General features: G+C 39.5%; 1 protein-coding gene across 1 annotated transcript in view; it reads left to right on the top strand.

The window, feature by feature from the left end:
* LOC124619922 (1-phosphatidylinositol 4,5-bisphosphate phosphodiesterase classes I and II) overlaps positions 1-19,740 on the top strand; it is a 403,835-nt gene that overhangs the window by 241,018 nt on the left and 143,077 nt on the right. The window contains exon 11 of the mRNA XM_047146565.1: positions 10,679-10,907. Within this exon, the coding sequence (XP_047002521.1) occupies positions 10,679-10,907 (229 nt within the window). The remainder of the gene's footprint in view (positions 1-10,678; positions 10,908-19,740) is intronic.

Genomic DNA, 19,740 nt, shown 5'->3' with positions numbered 1-19,740 from the left:
CTGACAGTGCACCAAGGTTGGCCACCAAATACACACCCCTTTCACAGCTTTCCCAGATGTCAGGCATCGCTTTGCCCACATTCATTTGGATGTTGTTGGTCCCCTACCTTCATTTGATGGCTGTGGCTACCTTCTTACCGTAGTGGACACGTTCACTGCTGGGCCGAGACAACACCAATACCCAATGTTACTGCCACCACAGTAGTAGCCACCTTCATCTCCACATGGATTGTCCATTTAGGCTGCCCATGCCACATTACTATGGACTGCATGCACTTATTTACATTGGCCCTTTTTCATACGGTGACAGATCTGTACAGAGCTGACCTTCACCTGACATTCAGCTACCACCCAACTGCGGCCGGCATGGTGGAATGGCTCCATCACACCCTGAAGGCCACCCTCACCTGCCACAGCAACAGATGAACCACTGCTATGTGCCCCTTGTACCTCTCAGTCTCTGCGTCTGCTGACATGTCAGCCGCTAATGTTTACAGCCAGCTGCTCGCTGTCCTGGGTGCCTTCCTGGAGCCCACCAACCTGCCCAAGGATGATGTCATTCCCAAGTTCGTCGCCAGCTTGCATGACTTCATGGTCCACCTGCAACCAAGACCTCCCCAGCACCATGGTAGAACTTCCATTCACAATGACCTTGCGTCATGCACCCATGTTATGCTGCAACTTGTTGCTTACCAGATCCCTCTCTGACCACATTACTCAGGCCACCACCAGGTTCTGAAACAGGACTCCCAAAATGTTCAACTCTCATTTATATGGCATGCCGACCAGCTTTCCAGTTGATAGGCTGAAGCCCTCATATATGCTGTCCAACCACATGCCACTCAACTTGACTGCCATCTCCATCAACAATCTGCAGACGCACACTGCCGCCAATGATGCCAAGTTCACAAATCACACCCAAGACACCACACCAACAACCCCCACCATGAAAGCTCACGAGATGTCTGCCCTCAACACTATAGCTGAAAACACTCAGTAATTCACCCTACAATGCTGCCATCTACTGGGTATGCCCGTGATTCCGCATTGCAGCCCCCGATGCTTCCACAACAGTGTTATTTCGTGCACTCTCAGTGCTGAGTCACTGATCTGTCACCGCCCATCCTGATAGTAGATGCACCAGTAGTTCACTCTCTCAGTGCCCGGCACAAGCACTTTCAACTATAAAACACAGCCACCCCATCAACACAACCACAGAGCCACCCAGCAATGCCGCTGCACTCTTGCCTCCACACTCCTGCACTGGCAACCATGCCATGCACCTGCCGACACCGGCACGGCAGCACTGAGTACAGGCTGAGGCCATCCTGGTGCGGCACCCCCACCCTGCGGGCCACTGCATGCTGTCATGCAGCCTCACCACTGCCACAACACAACCCTCCATCGATATCAGTCTTCACTATTGCCACTTCACCCAGCACAGCAGTTCCACTCTCACAGGCGGAGGGGGGAGGGGGAGGGGCCGTACAACTGTCTTAGCAGTTCCATACACTCACAACTCGCTACGGCCATTTGCTAAGGCAGCGAGCTTACCCCTCATACAGTACTTCCATTCAAAGCTGTCGATCTTGCCATATGACAGGACACTTCACTGCTATGGTCAGTGTCTACCAGTGGGGAACAATAGCTGCTCCTAGGAAGTCATCTGCCGACTGAGTTTCACCAGTCTTTGTCTGCCCCTTGTAGTGTCCATGTTAGTTGCTGCTCCATGCCTGCACCATGAGGAACTAGCCATGTGGCGACACATCTGATGCTGGTGCTTTTGCGATGCTGCAAGATGCCCATGACGTGCCATCATTACACCTGGCATGCAATTGCTGAGAATATTGTGTTTTCGCATCGCGCTCCTGTGCAAATTACACTATGTGATCAAAAGTATCCAGACACCCCCAAAAACATTCATTTTTTGTATAAGATGTGTTGTGCTGCCACCTACTGCTACGTACTTCATATCAGTGACCTCAGTAGTCATTAGACATCTTGAGAGAGCAGAATGGGGCACTCCACAGAACTCATGGACTTTGAACTTGGTCAGGTGATTGGGTGTCACTTGTATCATACATCTGTATGCAAGATTTCCACACTCTTAAACATCCCTAGGTCCACTGTTTCCAATGTGATAGTGAAGTGGAAACATGAAGGGACACATACAGCACAAAAGTGTACAGGCTGACCTCATCTGTTGACTGACAGAGACTGCCGATGGTTGAAGAGGGTCATAATGTGAATAGGCAGACATCTATCCAGACCATTACACAGTAATTCCAAAGTGCATCAGGATCCATCGCAAGTACTATGACAGTTAGGTGGGAGGTGAGAAAACTTGGATTTCATGGTCAAGTGCCTGCTCATAAGCCACACATCATGCCCGTAAATGTCAAACTATGCCTAGCTTGGTGTAAGGAGCAGAAACATTGCACGATTGAACAATGGAAAAGCATTGTGTGGAGTGACAAATCACGGTACACAATGTGGCGATCCAACGGCAGGGTGGATATGACGAACGCCCGATGAACATCATCTGCCAGTGTGTGTAGTGCCAATAGTAAAATTCCAATGGTGTTATGGTGTGGTTGTGTTTTTCATGGAGGGGGCTTGCACCCCTCATTGTTTTGCATGGCACTATGACAGCACAGGCCTACAGTGATGTTTTAAGCACTTTCTTGCTTCTGTTGAATAGCAATTCGGGGATGGCGATTGCATCTTTCAACACGATCGAGCACCTGTTCATAATGCATAGCATGTGGCGGAGTGGCTACATGACAATAACATCCCTGTAATGGACTGGCCTGCACAGAGTCCTGACCTGAATCCTATTGAATGCCTTTGGGATGTTGTGGAATGCTGACTTCGTGCCAGGCCTCACCACCTGACATCGATACCTCTCCTCAGTGCAGCACTCTGTGAAGAATGTGCTGCCATTCCCCAAGAAACCATCCAGCACCTGATTGAACCTATGCCTGCAAGAGTGGAAGCTGTCATCAAGGCTAAGGGTGCACCAGCACTATATTGAATTCCAGCATTACCGATGGAGGGCACCACAAACTTGTAAGTCATTTTCAGCCAGTTGTCCGGATACTTTTGGTCACATAGTATATAAATTTCTCCTTGTGTATCCAAGTGCTGATATTGTGTGGTGAACACTGGGATGAGGCAATGATTTCTTCTCTGCCATTTATACTGTGCCACGCCTGTATAGTGTATTCTCATATCAGGTGGGTGACTGATTTATATTTTGAACCTGGGGCCATTTGTGTTACTCCACCCACGTACAAACCTGTCCTCTATGTTTTTGTAACTCCGCATGTTACTAAGTTCAGTAAAGTAAGGAACCTTCCTACAAGTCAATTACTTGTGGACTGCAACTATTTCCATTATTTACTGTGTGGGTTTTTATTTATCTCTTCAAATATATAAAAATTTGAGGACATTTACAGAAGAGAAAGAAAACTCTCCAGCTTTAGGAATAAATCCTTTGATGAGCTAGCACAGTGAAGGGACACTGGTGCGTGTTTTTTTATTTTTATTTGATGCATGTGTGTGTGTGTGTGTGTGTGTGTGTGTGTGTGTGTGTGTGTGTGTGTGTGTGTTTCTACTCTAGCTCATCTAACAATTTATTCTGAAAGCTAGCAAGTTTTCTCTCTCTTTTATGTGTACCTGTTGTTGACTCAACACTTCTGCTACTTAGTGAGTAATCACCTTTATTCCTAAATTATTCACATTCTGCCAGAACTTTCCTTGCAATATAAAGACATCTTACACGGCATTTGGATTTTTGTATTTTCTTGTATTTATGATATGTGGAGTTCAGATATCAAAAATCAGCCACTCATATTAGTTTGATTCAACTGTCAAAAATTCTAAAAACAATCAACTTTGAAATTTTTGGAAAACTCTTTAATACCCTAAACTAGATCATTATTTCCATGAGCTGTGTATCTGTGTTGTAGAATGCATGCTTGCCTGCCCGGGTTTGATTCCCAGTCAATTGAAATTTTTAAACAAAGACACATGTCCATTAGTCTGTCCATGAAGCATAAAATATATGCAGATGAAAAAAATTAATTTTGTAATGCTTTTTTTACTTTAAACAGTCTTCATTAATTATCTTCTATAAAAGACCAGTAATTAAGAATTTAACAATATTAAGAGGAGGAAAGTTGCTACTCACCATATAGTGGAGATGCTGAGTCGCAGTTAGGCACAACAAAAAGACACTCACAGTTATAGCTTTTGGCCATTAAGGACTTTGTCAACAGTAGACACAGACACAGACACACACACACACACACACACACACACACACACACACAAACACGCAAACGCCACTCACACACATGACTGCAGTCTCAGGCAACTGAAGCCACACTGCGAGCAGCAGCACCAGTGCATGATGGGAGTGGCAACTGGGTGGGGGGTAAGGAGGAGGCTGGAGTGGGGAGTGGGAGGGATAGTATGGTGGGGTGGCAGATAGCGAAGTGCTGCAGGCTGGAATGAGGGCGGGGAGAGGTGTGGGAGGGGGGTAAAGTAGCGGAAAAGGAGACTATCTGTGACTCAGCATCTGCGCTATATGGTGAGTAGCAACTTTCCTTCTCATAATATAACTACATTCCATCCTGGATTTTCCATTGTTTGGTGCTAAAGAATTAATATTTACAATGAAAACTGGATTCTGGTGTGCAGTGTGTAATTAGAAATAAGAAGATGAACGAATAAGAAGATAAAAATTAAACTTAAACTAGTGATTACCAGCCCCAAGCGCTACTGAATTTTTTCCACCTTTATGTTCTTTGTGCTACATGGAAATGCTCATAGAACATACACTGTTGTTTAAAAATTTGCATTAGCCAGGAATCAATGCTCCCCCCACCCCCCCTTCCCCCATTTGACAGGCAAGCATCCTACTACAGAGCCACACTGCCTGTTGAGAAATAGACCTTATTTCAGTTTTATTCAGGCCACTTGGAAAACTTCAAAGTAAATATAGTTACTGTGCCACCTACTGTCTAAATGGATGATACATGGTGTCTTCCAAACATAAGTTTATGTTTTTTTTTACAGTTTTCAATTATTCCTCTTATTGAAATTTCATTGTGTCTTCTGTGGTCTTCTTGAAAACGTTTTAAAATACTGGATGGCATGGTTAAAAATAGCCCGCCTCCCCTTCGAATTCAAAAGCAATATTTTGACTTCTGAAATAGAGTAAACAGTTGCAACAATTGACAGTGTGCAATAACTGATTCTCAGCATTCTTCTGTCAGCATTACAGCTTATTTCGTCAGTGACATGAAACATTTCTCTTTGCAGTATGAAAAATGACTTTCTCGGTAGAAGAAAGAATTGAAATTGTGAAAGAATACGTCAAAACAGAATTTATTTAGGAAACTTGCAAAATTTTCAGGGTCAAGTAATCAGATAGAGGATTACCAACAAAGAGAGCAATACAATCTGTTTAAAAATTGGTGCTCCTGCAGATCTGTGCAAAATGTAAAACAATAAAGAATACCTTCAGTACGCACACCAGAAGTTAAAAGATGTTAACCGAAGAATTAGTCAGAGCATAAAGAAGTCTACATGTAAATTGGTCCAACAGGCACATGTAAGTAGAAGGAGTTGTGAGCAGATATTGAAAATTCTTAATATGAAGCCATATCGTGTGACGGTTGTGCAGCAGTTGCGGGAGGATGACAGTCAGAAATGTGTAGGTTACTGGACGTGGCTTTTGAGTAACATCAACGATGGTTTGTTAGACCCTTTCCATGACAGCATGATTGATGAAGGATGGTTTCATTTTTCTGGTCATGTGAATTCACAGAACATGAGGTACTGGGCAATATGTTGTGTCAGCAACCACTCCACAATGAAAGAATTGGCAATTGGCATTTGGTGCTGTGTAACAGGAACACACTTTGATGCCACCCTGAACACAGTTGCATATATGGAAATTTTCTATACTTGTGTGCTCAACTTACTTAATGCAAAAGACAATTACTTAATGCAAAAGACAATACTGCTTCTTCCAGCAAGATGGGGCAACACGCCACAAGTCTAAGGTATCCCTGGAATGAGTTCATGATATCCTCACTGAGAAACAAACTGTCAGCAAACATTCATGGCCACCATGTTTGCTGGACCTAATAGTTTGTGATTTTTATCTGTGGGGAGGCTTGAAGAGTGTAGTCTATAAACCAAATCCACACAAAATACAGGAACTGAAAGATGACATCAGCTATGAAGTTGCCGCCATCATTATCAGAACTTGACGCTAGGTGTATATCAATATCTACATCTACATCATTACTCCTCAATCCACCCTATGGTGCCTGTACAACTACTAGTCATTTCCTTTTCTCTTCCACTAACAAGTAGAATGAGCGAAAAACGAATATCTATATACTCCCATATGAGCCGTAATTTCTCGTATCTTATCTTTGTGTTGCTTATGCGCTATGTATGTTGGAGGCCCAGTTTTATTATGCAGTGAGCTTCAAATGCTGGTTCTCTTAATTTTCTCAATAGAACTCCTCAAAAAGAATGTTGCCTTCCTTCCAGCAATTACCATATAATTACCTGGAGCATCTCCATAATGCTTGCATGTTGTTCAAACATACTAGTAACTGGCAAACAGCCTGCCTCTGAATTGCTTTGATGTCTTGCTTTAATCTGATCTGGTACAGAACCTAAACACTTGAGCAGTATTCAAGGTTAGGTTCATTACACCCAGATATTTAAATGATGTGACTGTGTCAAGATTTTTTTTTTTTTTTTTACATTTAGAGCTAGTTTCCATTCATCACACCAAGTGGAAATTTTGTCTAAGTCATCTTGTATCCTCCTACAGTAACTGAACTTTTACACCTTACTGTACACCTCAGCACCATCAGCACACAACAGTAGATTACTATCCACCCTGTCTGCCAAATCGTTTATGTACATACAGAATAATAGTGGCGCTATCGCGCTTCCCTGGGGTGTTCCTAATGATACCATTTTCTCTGAGCAACGCTCACCATCGAGGACAACATACTGGGTTCTGTAACTTAAGAAATCTTCAAGCCACTCACATATCTGCGAACCATTTCCATATGCTTGTACTTTCTTTAACAGCCTACAGTATGGCTGGATGTACATAACTTAGTCTTGATCTTGCAGGGGTCACCAAATCCACACAAAATACAGGAACTGAAAGATGACATCAGCTATGAAGTTGCCGCCATCATTATCAGAACTTATCTTCTATAAATGTATTTTTCACTGTATTTTTCATTGTAGATAAATAGTAAGTCCATTTCAGCTCTTCGTTTCTGTAATTTCACTGTATTTCCTTTATACTTACATGGGCTACTTTTATCAATGTCGCCCTGTAGTATTATTTGGTTTAACATAGTCTACCATTTTAATATTATCGTTTCCTCAAAACTCTTGAACCAAGTGTGATTGTGTACTGGTTATAACACTGAACTCACATTCAGGAGGAGGATGGTTCAATTCTTTGTCCTTCCATCCAGATTTAGGCTTTCTGTGATTTCCCTACATCACTTTGGGAAAATGCTGGGATGGTTCATTTGAAAGGGCTAATTTCCTTCGCCATCCTTGAAACATTCTGAGCTGGTGTTCTGTTTCTGATGATCTCAATATCAATCTTCCTTTCTTCTTGAAACTCTCATCTTCTCTTATTTGTAGTTGCACTTCCTTTATACTTGCAAATGCTTATACCATTTATCATCTCCCTGTTCTACAAAATGTTCTCATAATCTGCATGTTTTATTTCCTACCTGATGAATTTCTCTCTTCTGAGCTTTATAGCAATGTTTGGCTTGTTTTGTATGAATCCATAGCAACATGCAATTCCAGTGTGATTAGGTTCATTACACCATATACAATTTCGTTACTGTGTCACCAGATATATTGAATTTCATTTGTTATTCCATTTCACCATTGCCAAATCAGTTTTTTATTTGGCTTCTTTAAGAAGAATGTATTAAGTATAAACATGTACTTCTTCTTGCTGCATTCTACTAACATATGATCCCTGTCACTTGTGATGACATATATGAAGTCTTCCATTCAATCATTTTCTAGTTTTTGTACAGCTCATGCATTTAAATGACACATTTTCATCTTGCATGGGATTTTCTCTCATTTATCAATTTCTTTGTATTTTTTTAGAGGTCTAGTGGCCCCGTCATCATATTATGAGTACACTGGTGCATAAACACAAACATAAATGTAAATAAGTGAATGATTGCTTTTTGAAATTGTTATTTGTCCTTTTCAGTCTGCAAAAGCTTGCAGTTTATTTGTTAATAACATGAAATAATAAACTTCAATTATGGAAATGTTAATGCCGAAGTGTCCAAGGATAAGAACACTTACTGTTTCTATCTTTTTGGGTGTATGAAGTGCATCTATATTTCATTTACATATACACACAGGAGTAGAGCTGGAATGTGCCACCACTACTGTTGAAATGATCTATGAAAATCTTGCTATAGAGTATGTGTCCTTGGAGCCTTTTGCAGTGGCACGCCTGAATAACACCTTCTTGGTTTTCAAGCCACAACAATTTGAATAAAATTCTTGAGCTTTCAATTGCTATCTCCCATAGCAGCTCCGGCACCCTGTGGGACTGGTTGACAGGCAGCTTCAGGGGCTGGCATCACGTTTGAAACTGCAGCTCCTGCCTCATTGCAAGCATCAAGTATTCACCATTGCTTCCTTCGTGTGCTGCAGTGAATATTTTGAAATGGCAGGTGTTACAGCAATCACCTCACCATTGTCTCGTGCAGTCACAAATTTCTTCTTAGAGCACATTGAGGAGCAGGTCCTGAATTCTGTGGTGTTGCATCCATCTTGCTTCATAAGGGACCTTGATGACACCTTCCTGATATGGCCTCACAGTGAAAATACACTGCAGCAGTTCATGATCACATGAACAGTGTCCATTCCAATACTAAATTTGCCATTGACATGGAGAAGAATCTCAAGCTACCATTTCAGTTGTGCAGAAGGCAGAAGGAAGGCTTGGTCATTCAGTGTACATGAGACAAACTCTCATTGATCAGTATTTGAATATCAATAGTTTTCACCACCCTGTACACAAGGAAGCAGTCATGAATACACTAATACGCAGAGCCAGAGTTATTTCTGATGACGACCATCTACTGTCTGAATTGCAGCACTTGAGAAGTGTATTCAGAGAGAATGGTTATAGCAAAAGAGACATTGCAGATGCTTTCAGGTGTCACCGATAGGTACACCTTGTGAATTGGCAGAAGAAACCAAGCCAGCAGCCTGCCTGCCCTACTGCAGGGCAATGAGCAGCAAGCTAGGATATGTACTGCAGAGACATAAATTGAGACCAGTGTTCCGGCTCACTGCCAAGATATGGATGTGTTGCACCCTGTTAAAGATGACATAGTTCTTTGTATGCCCTGTCCGTGCAAGTGCGGCAGCATTTATGTAGGCCAGACGATTCACATAGTTGCAGTGAATTGTACCAAGCATAAGAGACATATTAAACAAAGGAAGATTGACAAGTCATCCTTAGCTGAGTGTTGCCTGGAAAATGGACACAAAATACAGTTTGAGAACATAAAAGTCTTGGCTTATGCGTCAACATATTGGGATTCCATTATAAAAGAGGCGGCTGAGATTAGAGTGAATGGCAATAATTTTAACAGAGAGCAGGCGTATACACTGAGTAGTGTAGGGACAGGCTTTGGATGTCGATAGGAAGCAACGACAAACGCATGATGCTTGTAGGGATGCGGAAGCTTCAGTTTTAAACATGGCACCAGCCCCTCGCACTACCTGATGTCACTCGGTCCCGCAGCAGGCCAGAACTGCTATGAGCTGCCCAACTTACCTTCCACGCAACGGTCATTTTGCCACTTTCTGATTGGTGCCAGCGGCTGTAATCATGGGTGTACAAGCAGAAACTGTGCCAGTCCCAGCAGTCAGTAGTTTCACTCTTGATGACGATGGTGGAGATAGCCATTGAAAGCTCGAGAATTTTATTCGGATGGATGCGGCTTGAAAACCAAGAAAATTTTTTGTTATACAGTATTTTTTTGCTTTAAGTGTCATATATTTGCAATATAGAAAGAAATGTGTAAGAGTAGCCGGCCGGAGTGGCCGAGTGGTTGTAGGCGCTACAGTCTGGAACCACGCGACCGCTACAGTCGCAGGTTCGAATCCTGCCTCAGGCATGAATGTGTGTGATGTCCTAAAGATAGTTAGGTTTAAGTAGTTCTTAGTTCTAGGGGACTGATGACCTCAGCAGTTAAGTCCCATAGTGCTCAGAGCCATTTGAATCATTTTTTGTAACAGTAGTTGTATTTGACTGCTTGGTTCTGCACTGCAAATTCTTTCAGGCATACTGTGGTGAATTTATGGTTTTAGAAACTTTGTAGTCCTGCCCATTGTTTTTTCCCTTTGTGAATAATGGACTTCCTAAACATATTTGTTATAATTTTGTTCATGGTAACTCCATAACATGTAGCTGGAAATGTGTATGTACAACAACATACATAACAAAAATTCAGCATAACCAGTTGCTTTTGTAAGAGCTCTTATTATTCAGCTGTTGAGGGAAGTCATTCTTTTATTTTCCAAGAAATCGTTTGAGACCTGACAGATTGTCTCTTGATGACAGCTGGAGCCTGGCTCAGAGCTGCCACCCCCTTCTCTACTGAGACGCAAAATAATAATCAAGAACAAGAAGAAACACCACCACCATCACCATAAAAAAAATCAAAACTCATCAAATACATCTGATAGTAGCAGTGCAGTTGCAGCAGCCCAGGGAAATGGTGATGTTCCACATGTGCATGCCCCTCCTCTTCAGTCACGCCAAGGAAGCAAAGACAGCACACAAGATGATGGTGAGTGGATTATGTACTGCTCCGTATCTAGTTAATTCAAATTTGTTAGTGTTACTTTTCAACAATTTAGTATTATTGAAATTTTGTTGATAAATTTTGCAATGGGTTGGGAAAAACCATTTTGACTGAAAATCATTGCCTTTAAAATTATTCTATGCTTTGTTTTGGGAATGTTAAGGTAAGGATAAAAATATTGTGGATAGTACAACATATTTAACATTATCATGTCTAGTTCATTTATTGTAAATAAAAATGTTGTGTATTGTACAAATGATTAACACTATCATATCTATGATATGGTTATAATAGAGGGAAACATTCCACGTAGGAAAAATATGTCTAAAAACAAAGATGATGTGACTTACCAAATGAAAGTGCTGGCAGGTCGACAGACACACAAACAAACACAAACATACACACAAAATTCAAGCTTTCGCAACAAACTGTTGCCTCATCAGGAAAGAGGGAAGGAGAGGAAAAGACGAAAGGATGTGGGTTTTAAGGGAGAGGGTAAGGAGTCATTCCAATCCCGGGAGTGGAAAGACTTACCTTAGGGGGAAAAAAGGACGGGTATACACTCGCACACACACACATATCCATCCACACATATACAGACACAAGCAGACATATTTAAATATGTCTGCTTGTGTCTGTATATGTGTGGATGGATAGGTGTGTGTGTGCGAGTGTATACCCGTCCTTCTTTCCCCCTCAGGTAAGTCTTTCCACTCCCGGGATTGGAATGACTCCTTACCCTCTCCCTTAAAACCCACATCCTTTCGTCTTTTCCTCTCCTTCCCTCTTTCCTGATGAGGCAACAGTTTCTTGCGAAAGCTTGAATTTTGTGTGTATGTTTGTGTTTGTTTGTGTGTCTGTTGACCTGCCAGCACTTTCATTTGGTAAGTCACATCATCTTTGTTTTTAGATACACTATCATATCTTTTTCATTTATTATAAACTGCCTCCCTTCTTTTTACTCAATACTGTTTTGATCACGGAAAAACTCTACTTATAACCAGTAACTTTCTGACTGATTAAAATTATATGCTGGACCTAGGCTTTCTAAGGCAGTTCTGGTATCAACTGAGCTATCTGGCTAAAACTCATGACTCACCTTCGCAGCCACAATGATGCGTCTGTACACTGTTCAGTCTGTCATTTCATGCCTTCACTGTGCAAACATTGTCTTTTCATGGGCAGAGGATTGTCAGCATAGGAACTTGCCAGCCAAATTGGCATTCAGTGTGGATCAGATGTCATAGTTTTCATATATTATGCAGCCTACATAATGTGACAGTGACAGGATAAATGTGAAAATGTCACAGTAGCTTTTAATACTTCTTGGTCCTGTATAGAATGAAAAAGGTGGTATCTGATATGCCCTGTGGGGCTATTACAATCATATTCAGTTAAAAAGATTGTTTCCTGACAACCATTGAGTGATAATCATTGTGTGATTAATCGTTTAGATTTTTTTCTTCTTTGACAAGGTACTCCAAATGCAGTGTATTCTCGTACTAGTCAAAAACACTACAACCCTCACCAGTTCTGAATACACCTAGTGAGATGATAGTATTAAAATTTTGACTTCAAGAAACATGTTTGAATGGTGATAATTTTTAATGTGTGGCTAGCTGCCTGAACATTACCTTTGCTTCAGAGATATCACACTGCAGCCAATTGCATAAATGGAACATTTGTATTACTTCCATGTAAAAAAATTTAACAACTTCAATCTTCTTTCCTAAAACTTATTTTGCATCTGATTTTCCATATTTAATGACTCTGCTTGACATCTTTATAATTTAGATGTTTGCAAAATTAGAAGCATATCAATATTAAAATTGCATTGGTTGTAAGAATCATGATTTCTTCAATCCACAAATATAAATACTTGTTGCTGGACCACTGATTCATTTTATTCAACTAATTATTATACTGGTTGTCATGATTTTGAATCATAGAAAAATCATATAATTCCATTAATTCTCTAACCATCTCCAACCTATGTGCAACAATGATATCTTATTCACCTGTGTGTATAATTTTTATTCATTTATTAAATAAAATCTCTTACATACAGCTGAAGATAGTATTATTATTGCCCATTACATAATAGCTATCAGCCTGCCAGAAGATAGATGTATGTACACCTCCAACCTACAGTTTCTACTCAAAATGAACGAAACAAAAATTGGAGCAAATCTTACACAGCTACAGACAGACAATTACCTTGCATTCAACTCTCCCACTATTATCTTGCACAATACTTTGTAAATTATACTCGAAAACCCATGTCAACTTCAAGGAATCAAAACATATTTCTTTTCCTACCTTCCTGCGTATTAACAACAAAAATCAAGAAAATTATATCACTGTGTTCATTGTACATGCTCAGGCTTAGCTCTCTCAATGAACCTTACATATACCCTCAAAACATGCAAAGGTGTGTACTTTGACTCTTTACATTAGTTATAAAAATTGGCAAAAAATTGTTAAAAATTTTATGTTGTTCCAATAAGTTCTATGTGCTCCACAAAACACCTTGAAACATAGCATCTACAAGACCTATTTCCATTAAAACATGTTGTATTCTTCTGTACTTCCACTGTAAACTTGTATTTTGTTATGGTAACTTATGTGAGATATTCATGCAAACCCAACATTTGTTTAAAATCATTTTGACTCATATTACTGAACAGATTATTTGAGGAATTCAGAATACCATATTAAAAATGTAACAAATGTCGAGTTTTTTTTTCTTTTTTCTTTCTTTCTTTTTTTTTTCTTTGTTTGTTAATTTTTTTTATAAACCACTTTTTCAATTTCAAAAAATGTTTTATTTATAAAAAGATACTTTGAATGAACGCTGAACATTATTTATTCTTAAGAGCACATGTAGTAGCTCCTGGATATTTTTTTTGCTCTCCAGCAACAATCTCTTAAACAAACTTTCTCAGTTTCATCTTTTGTTTGGTTGTGGATGAGTTTGAAACCTCTTTCTGCAGCATCTCTCCCAACAATCATCTCCCCAACTTTTTGAATTGCACTTTTGTGATAGGAGGTATTTTTCCATGCTGAAGGGTCTTTGTGCAGAAAATTGCTACTGGCAGAAAATCTCGTGAACAAAATTTTTGTTAGAGGTGTTATAAAAGATCAAAAGTCAGAATTCATAAAAGGAGAAAGATGAGAAAGATAATTTTTGTGTACAATGTTCCTTTTCACTTGATTTTTTTCTTCTTCCTCTTCTTCACCTTCTTCTAGCTCCAAGATAACTTGAGCTATATTTGCCTTGATCTTTGCTGGAACATTGTCATCAAACAAAGCTGAAGCTACTGTTTATGGAGTTAAGTAGCAGAGTGATTTGAAATTTTTTTGCAGCACTCTTACTGATTACTGGATCAATATCCTGATCATTTATCAAGTGACTCATGAATAGGAAATCATGGTAAGGTTAATTGCTTCCGTTGACAGAAACCAGGCTCAGATATAAATGTGTGTAAGAAAAATACATATTCTCATTAATAAATTATTCTCCATATTAGATAAGTGAGACTGATTTCAAAACATGTATAACTTGAATGCATGTAAGGTGCTTACTATCCACCTAGAAAAAGTCACAATTCCTGTGGTGCAAAATGATTTCCCAGTCTCTGCTATGCCACCAATAAAAATGATCATCATCTCCAGCAGTTCTTGGTATTCTTCTCATGGTTGTTTTTGCATAGAAAGTTGTTTTTAAATAAATCCAAGAATAATAGACACGAGTTATTAGGTACTTCACTGCTATCAGTTATGTAAGCGTTCTTGTCGAGTTTCATCCTAGTTACTCTAAATTTCTTGAAATTGTATGTCCGGGAGAGAAGTTGCCCCCATCAATGAGTCAGAACAGGTCCTCGATACAAATTAAAAAATGTCATGATGGAATGGAGATATAACAGGTCATTATCAAACAATTTTTGTAGATTTGTGAAGCTTCCATTTACTCAACCTGTATTGCATGCTGTCATATCACAGCAGAGTTTCTGAATTTTGTTAGCTGTACCTCACTTCTCTACTGCCTGGTACATAGCCACAGCTTGATCACCTGCAGAAGATGTTGGGCTATAAGGAACTTCCAGCAAGTGTTCCTTGCCTCGAAAGGTTAATAATACCACAAATCTATCTACCTTTTCAACAGCTTTGAGTACTGGGAGCAATTATCACCACTAAACTCGCTAATAATACCACAGTAGTCTCTCTGCTTGATTTTAAATGTTTTGGTGCTTAGCTGCACCATTCTCCCAAGCAATAAAAGGAAGAGGCCACTTTTACCCCACCTGGCTACTATAGCTGTTTATACTTATATTATTCATGTTTTTTTATTAATAAAAGTATGATATTTATTGTATATTAATATGTTTGAATGAAAATCTTAAAATAGGTTATTAAAAGTAAGTATCTTTAGTAATAAAACTTTGATTAATAATAATAATAATGATGATGAAAAACTGTATAGCAAAATTCACATAGAAAAATTCAAAACTTGCAGTTTTCCAGTTGAGCTAAAATTGTCCACATTTCACTTTTTATATTGATTGGAACAAAAATATGGGGATGGGAGCTAAACTTTTTCGAAGTTGAAATTGACATTCTGATGTTTGTGTGTTCTGTTGGGTGGCAATGTGAAAAAATACCCACTGAGATCAGTAGACCAAAGTGGTGTCTCACATACAATGACATTATTCAAACATTGAACCAGTATTGTGAGACAAGAAGCATTTAATACCAGCCTTGCAGTGGTCACCCATGATCAACAACAGCAGCTGATGAGTACTACCTACAGGCTATGGTCTTAGACACCTGAGGAGAATGCAACAGAACTGTTGTGCTGCCTCCTTTTTGGAGGCAACTGGAAGAGCTATGTCAACCCCAACAGTATGAAACTGTCTCCACACAATCAATTTGACCTCTAGGCACCTATTATGAACAATACAATCCTGTCTCCTCCCCATTTCCAGCACTGTGGAGCACAAAGCATACAGGCAGGGGAATGCCTGGAATGGAACCTGAATGAATGGCACTAGGTTTCCTTCACCTATGTATGCAGTATTTGTCTGACACCTGATTATTGCTGTGGAAGTGTGTGGAGATGGCTAGGTACCGATGCACATTTTGTGTAAACATTCCATGGGTTCAGCAAGAAGGTACGTTAATCATGTTTTTGGCTCATCTGTTCTATGGATGTCATATCCCACCTAGTGGTATCAAATGTAATTTCAGGGTATGTGCTATGGGGAACATGTTACAATGCTCTGGGTGAAACAACGCTATGTTGTAAGCCATCCAGTTGCAGAATTTGATTTCACAGGTGTGCACAGGCTACCTGCTTTTTGATTATGAATCTCATTATATTTCACAGTTAAGTGTGTTTTAGTTTCAGAGGTTTTATTGTTTCATTCACCCTCACCTTGAATCTAAGCTCATACATATTCACATCTCAGCAGATGGCGGATAACTTTTTTTGGAGGTTTATGTTTTGTGATTATATTTTCCAAGAGAAGAAAGATAAATCTAGTAGAATAGTTATAGATCATAAGAACAAGTTCATTGTTAAGTTTAAATACCTAGAATATTACAAAATTTTTAGAGAGAAATATTCACAGTATGAAATATGAAGTAACTTTCCAGACCTATCATTCAGTCATTCATGCTCAGATCTTATTCTGTATTTTACAACACAAAGGACAGCTATCAAGGCTATGGAATATATCAAGTTACAGATTATCAGCCAGAAACAGCCTTTACATGCAACTAAAGCAGACTGGGAGCAACTAATTTACTCACATTTATAATTATGGAAATTACTTCTTTATTACTGTATATCTAAAATTACAAGTCAGCACAGTTCAAGTACTGCTGACAGACACACTTACAAGTGAGAAAAACTATACTTAGCTTTCAGAACTATTAGTTCCTTCCTCAAGGAGGAAATAGAGATAGGTTGGTGAAAGTTATAAAGGAACAGCAAATCACTCAGACTGCAATATGAGAGTGATCCACCTGTTATACAGATGAGGGAAAATAAAGGTGAGAGGGCAGGCATCAGAGAGAGTAAGAGTTCAAAGGTACATTGATAAGGGCAGGAAGTGGAGAAGTTCTTCATGAACTAATCAAGAGTTGACAGGACACTGGAAGTAATATCAGCAGATTCTTCACTGTGTTATGGGAGAAAGAGAGTAAGAAGAATAAACACCCAAATGTGAGGTGAAGGCAATTTGTAGCATTATTAGGCACAAAACAACTAAACTTGTTAATGATTATATTCGATTTCCTGATAGCAGTAGCAGTGTGGCAGATGATATTAAATTTAGGTCATTGGCCAGTAAATTCAATTATTTTTTCCTAACAGCAGCTGGAAACACAGAGAGTGAAATGTCACCATTGAAAGCAGATTCATTATCTACATCTACATCTATACTCTGCAAACCACTGTGAGATGCTTGGGAGAGGGTACATCCCATTGTAGCAGTTATTAGGGTTTCTTCCTGTTCCATTCACTTATGGAGTGTGGGAAGTGTGATTGTTTTTGAGTGCAGTAATTATTCTAATCTTATCCTGAGGATCCCTATGTGAGCTTTATGTGAGGAGTTTTAGTATATTCCCTAAAGAAATCACTTAAAGCCAATTCTTGAAACTTAACATACTTTCTTGGAATAATTTACATCTGTCTTCAAGAGTTTTCCAGTTCAGTTTTTTCAGTACCTTTGTGACACGCTCCCATGGATTAAACAAACCTGTGATCATTCATGTTGCCATTCTTTGTGTGCATTTAATATCCCCTGTTAGTAGTGCCTGGTACGGGTGCCAAACATGAGCAGTATTCTAAAACTGGTCACATGAGTGATTTTTGAGCAACCTCCTTTTTAGAGTGATTTAACTTCTCCAGTATTCTACCGATAAACTGAAGTCTATCACCTGCTTTACCCACAACTGAACTTATGTGATTGTTGTGACAGTATTATGAAAAGGGTGGTTGCTACTCACCATATGACGGAGATGCTGGATCGCAGCTGTGATGGTGCATAGCAACAATCCTTTTCATAATATTGTTACACTCCATCCTGGGTTTTCTATTCTTATGTAATCATTCCATTTTATATCCCTACAAAGTGTAACACCCAGGCATTCATATGAGTTGGATCGGTAAATTCCAACAGTGACTCATTGATATTTTAGCTATAGGATACTACTTTCTTCATTTTTTGAAGTGCATAGTTTTACATTTATGAACATTTAAAGCAAGTTGCCAATCTCTCCACCACTCTGAAATCTTATCAAGTTCTGGCTGAATATTTATGCAGCTTCTTTCAGACAGCACTTCATCACAGACAACTACATCATCTGCAAAACGTCCAAGCTTACTTTTAATATTTTCTGCAAGGTCATCAATATATAGCATGAACGGCAAAGGTCCCAACACACTTCTCTGGGGCACACACAAAGTTACTTCTGAAACTTCCTGGCAGATTAAAACTGCAGGAGAGCTTCTGTAAAGTTTGGAAGATAGGAGACGAGATACTGGCAGAAGTAAAGCTGTGAGTACCGGGCGTGAGTCGTGCTTCGGTAGCTCAGATGGTAAAGCACTTGCCTGCGAAAGGCAAAGGTCCCGAGTTCGAGTCTTGGTCGGGCACACAGTTTTAATCTGCCAGGAAGTTTCATATCAGCGCACACTCCGCTGCAGAGTGAAAATCTCATTCTGGAAAAGTTACTTCTACATCTAACAATGACTCCCCATACAAGATAAAATGCTGCATTTCCCCTACCAAAAAGGTCTAAAACCAGTCAGAAATTTCACTCAATACCTCACATGATCATACTTTTTACAATAAGTGTAGGTGTAGTACTGAGTCGAATGCTTTTCGGAAATCAAGAAATGCTGCATCTACCTGAGTGCCTTGATCAAAAGCTTTCAGTAAGTCATGTGAGAAAAGTATGAGTTAGTTTCACGTGATTGATGTTATCGAAATACATGCTGGTTGGCATTGAGGATAACATTCTGTTAGAATACCTCATTATGTTAGAGCTCAGAATATGTCCTAAGATTCTGCAACAAATCAATGTCAAGGATATTGGACGGTAATGTCGTGGATCAGTTGTACTACCCTTCTTGTAGACTTGTGTGACCTGTGCCTTTTACCAAGAACTGGGCACGTTTTTTTGTTCAAGGGATCTATGATACATTATTCAATATAGAATCTGACAGGGATTCCATTGGGTCGTGGAGCTTTGTTCAGTTTTAACAATTTCAGCTGTGTCCTAGTACCACTGACACTAACGCTTATTTCATTCATCTTTTCATTGGGATGAGGATTGAATTGGGGCTATTCTCCTGGGTTTTCCTGTGTAAAGGAACATTTGAAAACAGAGTTAAGCATTTCAGTTTCTTCTTTGCTACCCTCAATTTCAGTTCCTGTCTCATTCACTAGGGACTGGACACTAACTTTGATGCCAGTAACAGCCTTTACATATGACCAGAATGTTTCTGGGTTCTGTGAGAGATCACTTGACAGTACAGTGAAACCACTATTTTACATTTTAGTGATGTCCAGACTTTAAAAAACTCTAACTTGAAGAAAATCCAGAATCGAAGAAAAAGTAAAACACACCAAACACATGTAATTGGCATATATGATTAAAACTCGCAATCCTCTCTAGTACTTCGTGGAAAATCTGTCCAAGTGAAGAAAATAAGTGTACAAATGTTTATACATTAAGTTTTTGTAACAAATTTCATCATTTCTTAAAGAATCACAGATGTGTAACAGCAAGTAAAAACTCATCGAAAAACTGG

This window comes from Schistocerca americana, chromosome 6 (assembly GCF_021461395.2).
Source record: "Schistocerca americana isolate TAMUIC-IGC-003095 chromosome 6, iqSchAmer2.1, whole genome shotgun sequence".
In the NCBI taxonomy this organism is placed as follows: domain Eukaryota; kingdom Metazoa; phylum Arthropoda; class Insecta; order Orthoptera; family Acrididae; genus Schistocerca; species Schistocerca americana.
The sequence above is the reverse complement of the archived record's forward strand: the minus strand, read 5'-3'. Positions and strand labels throughout refer to the sequence as shown.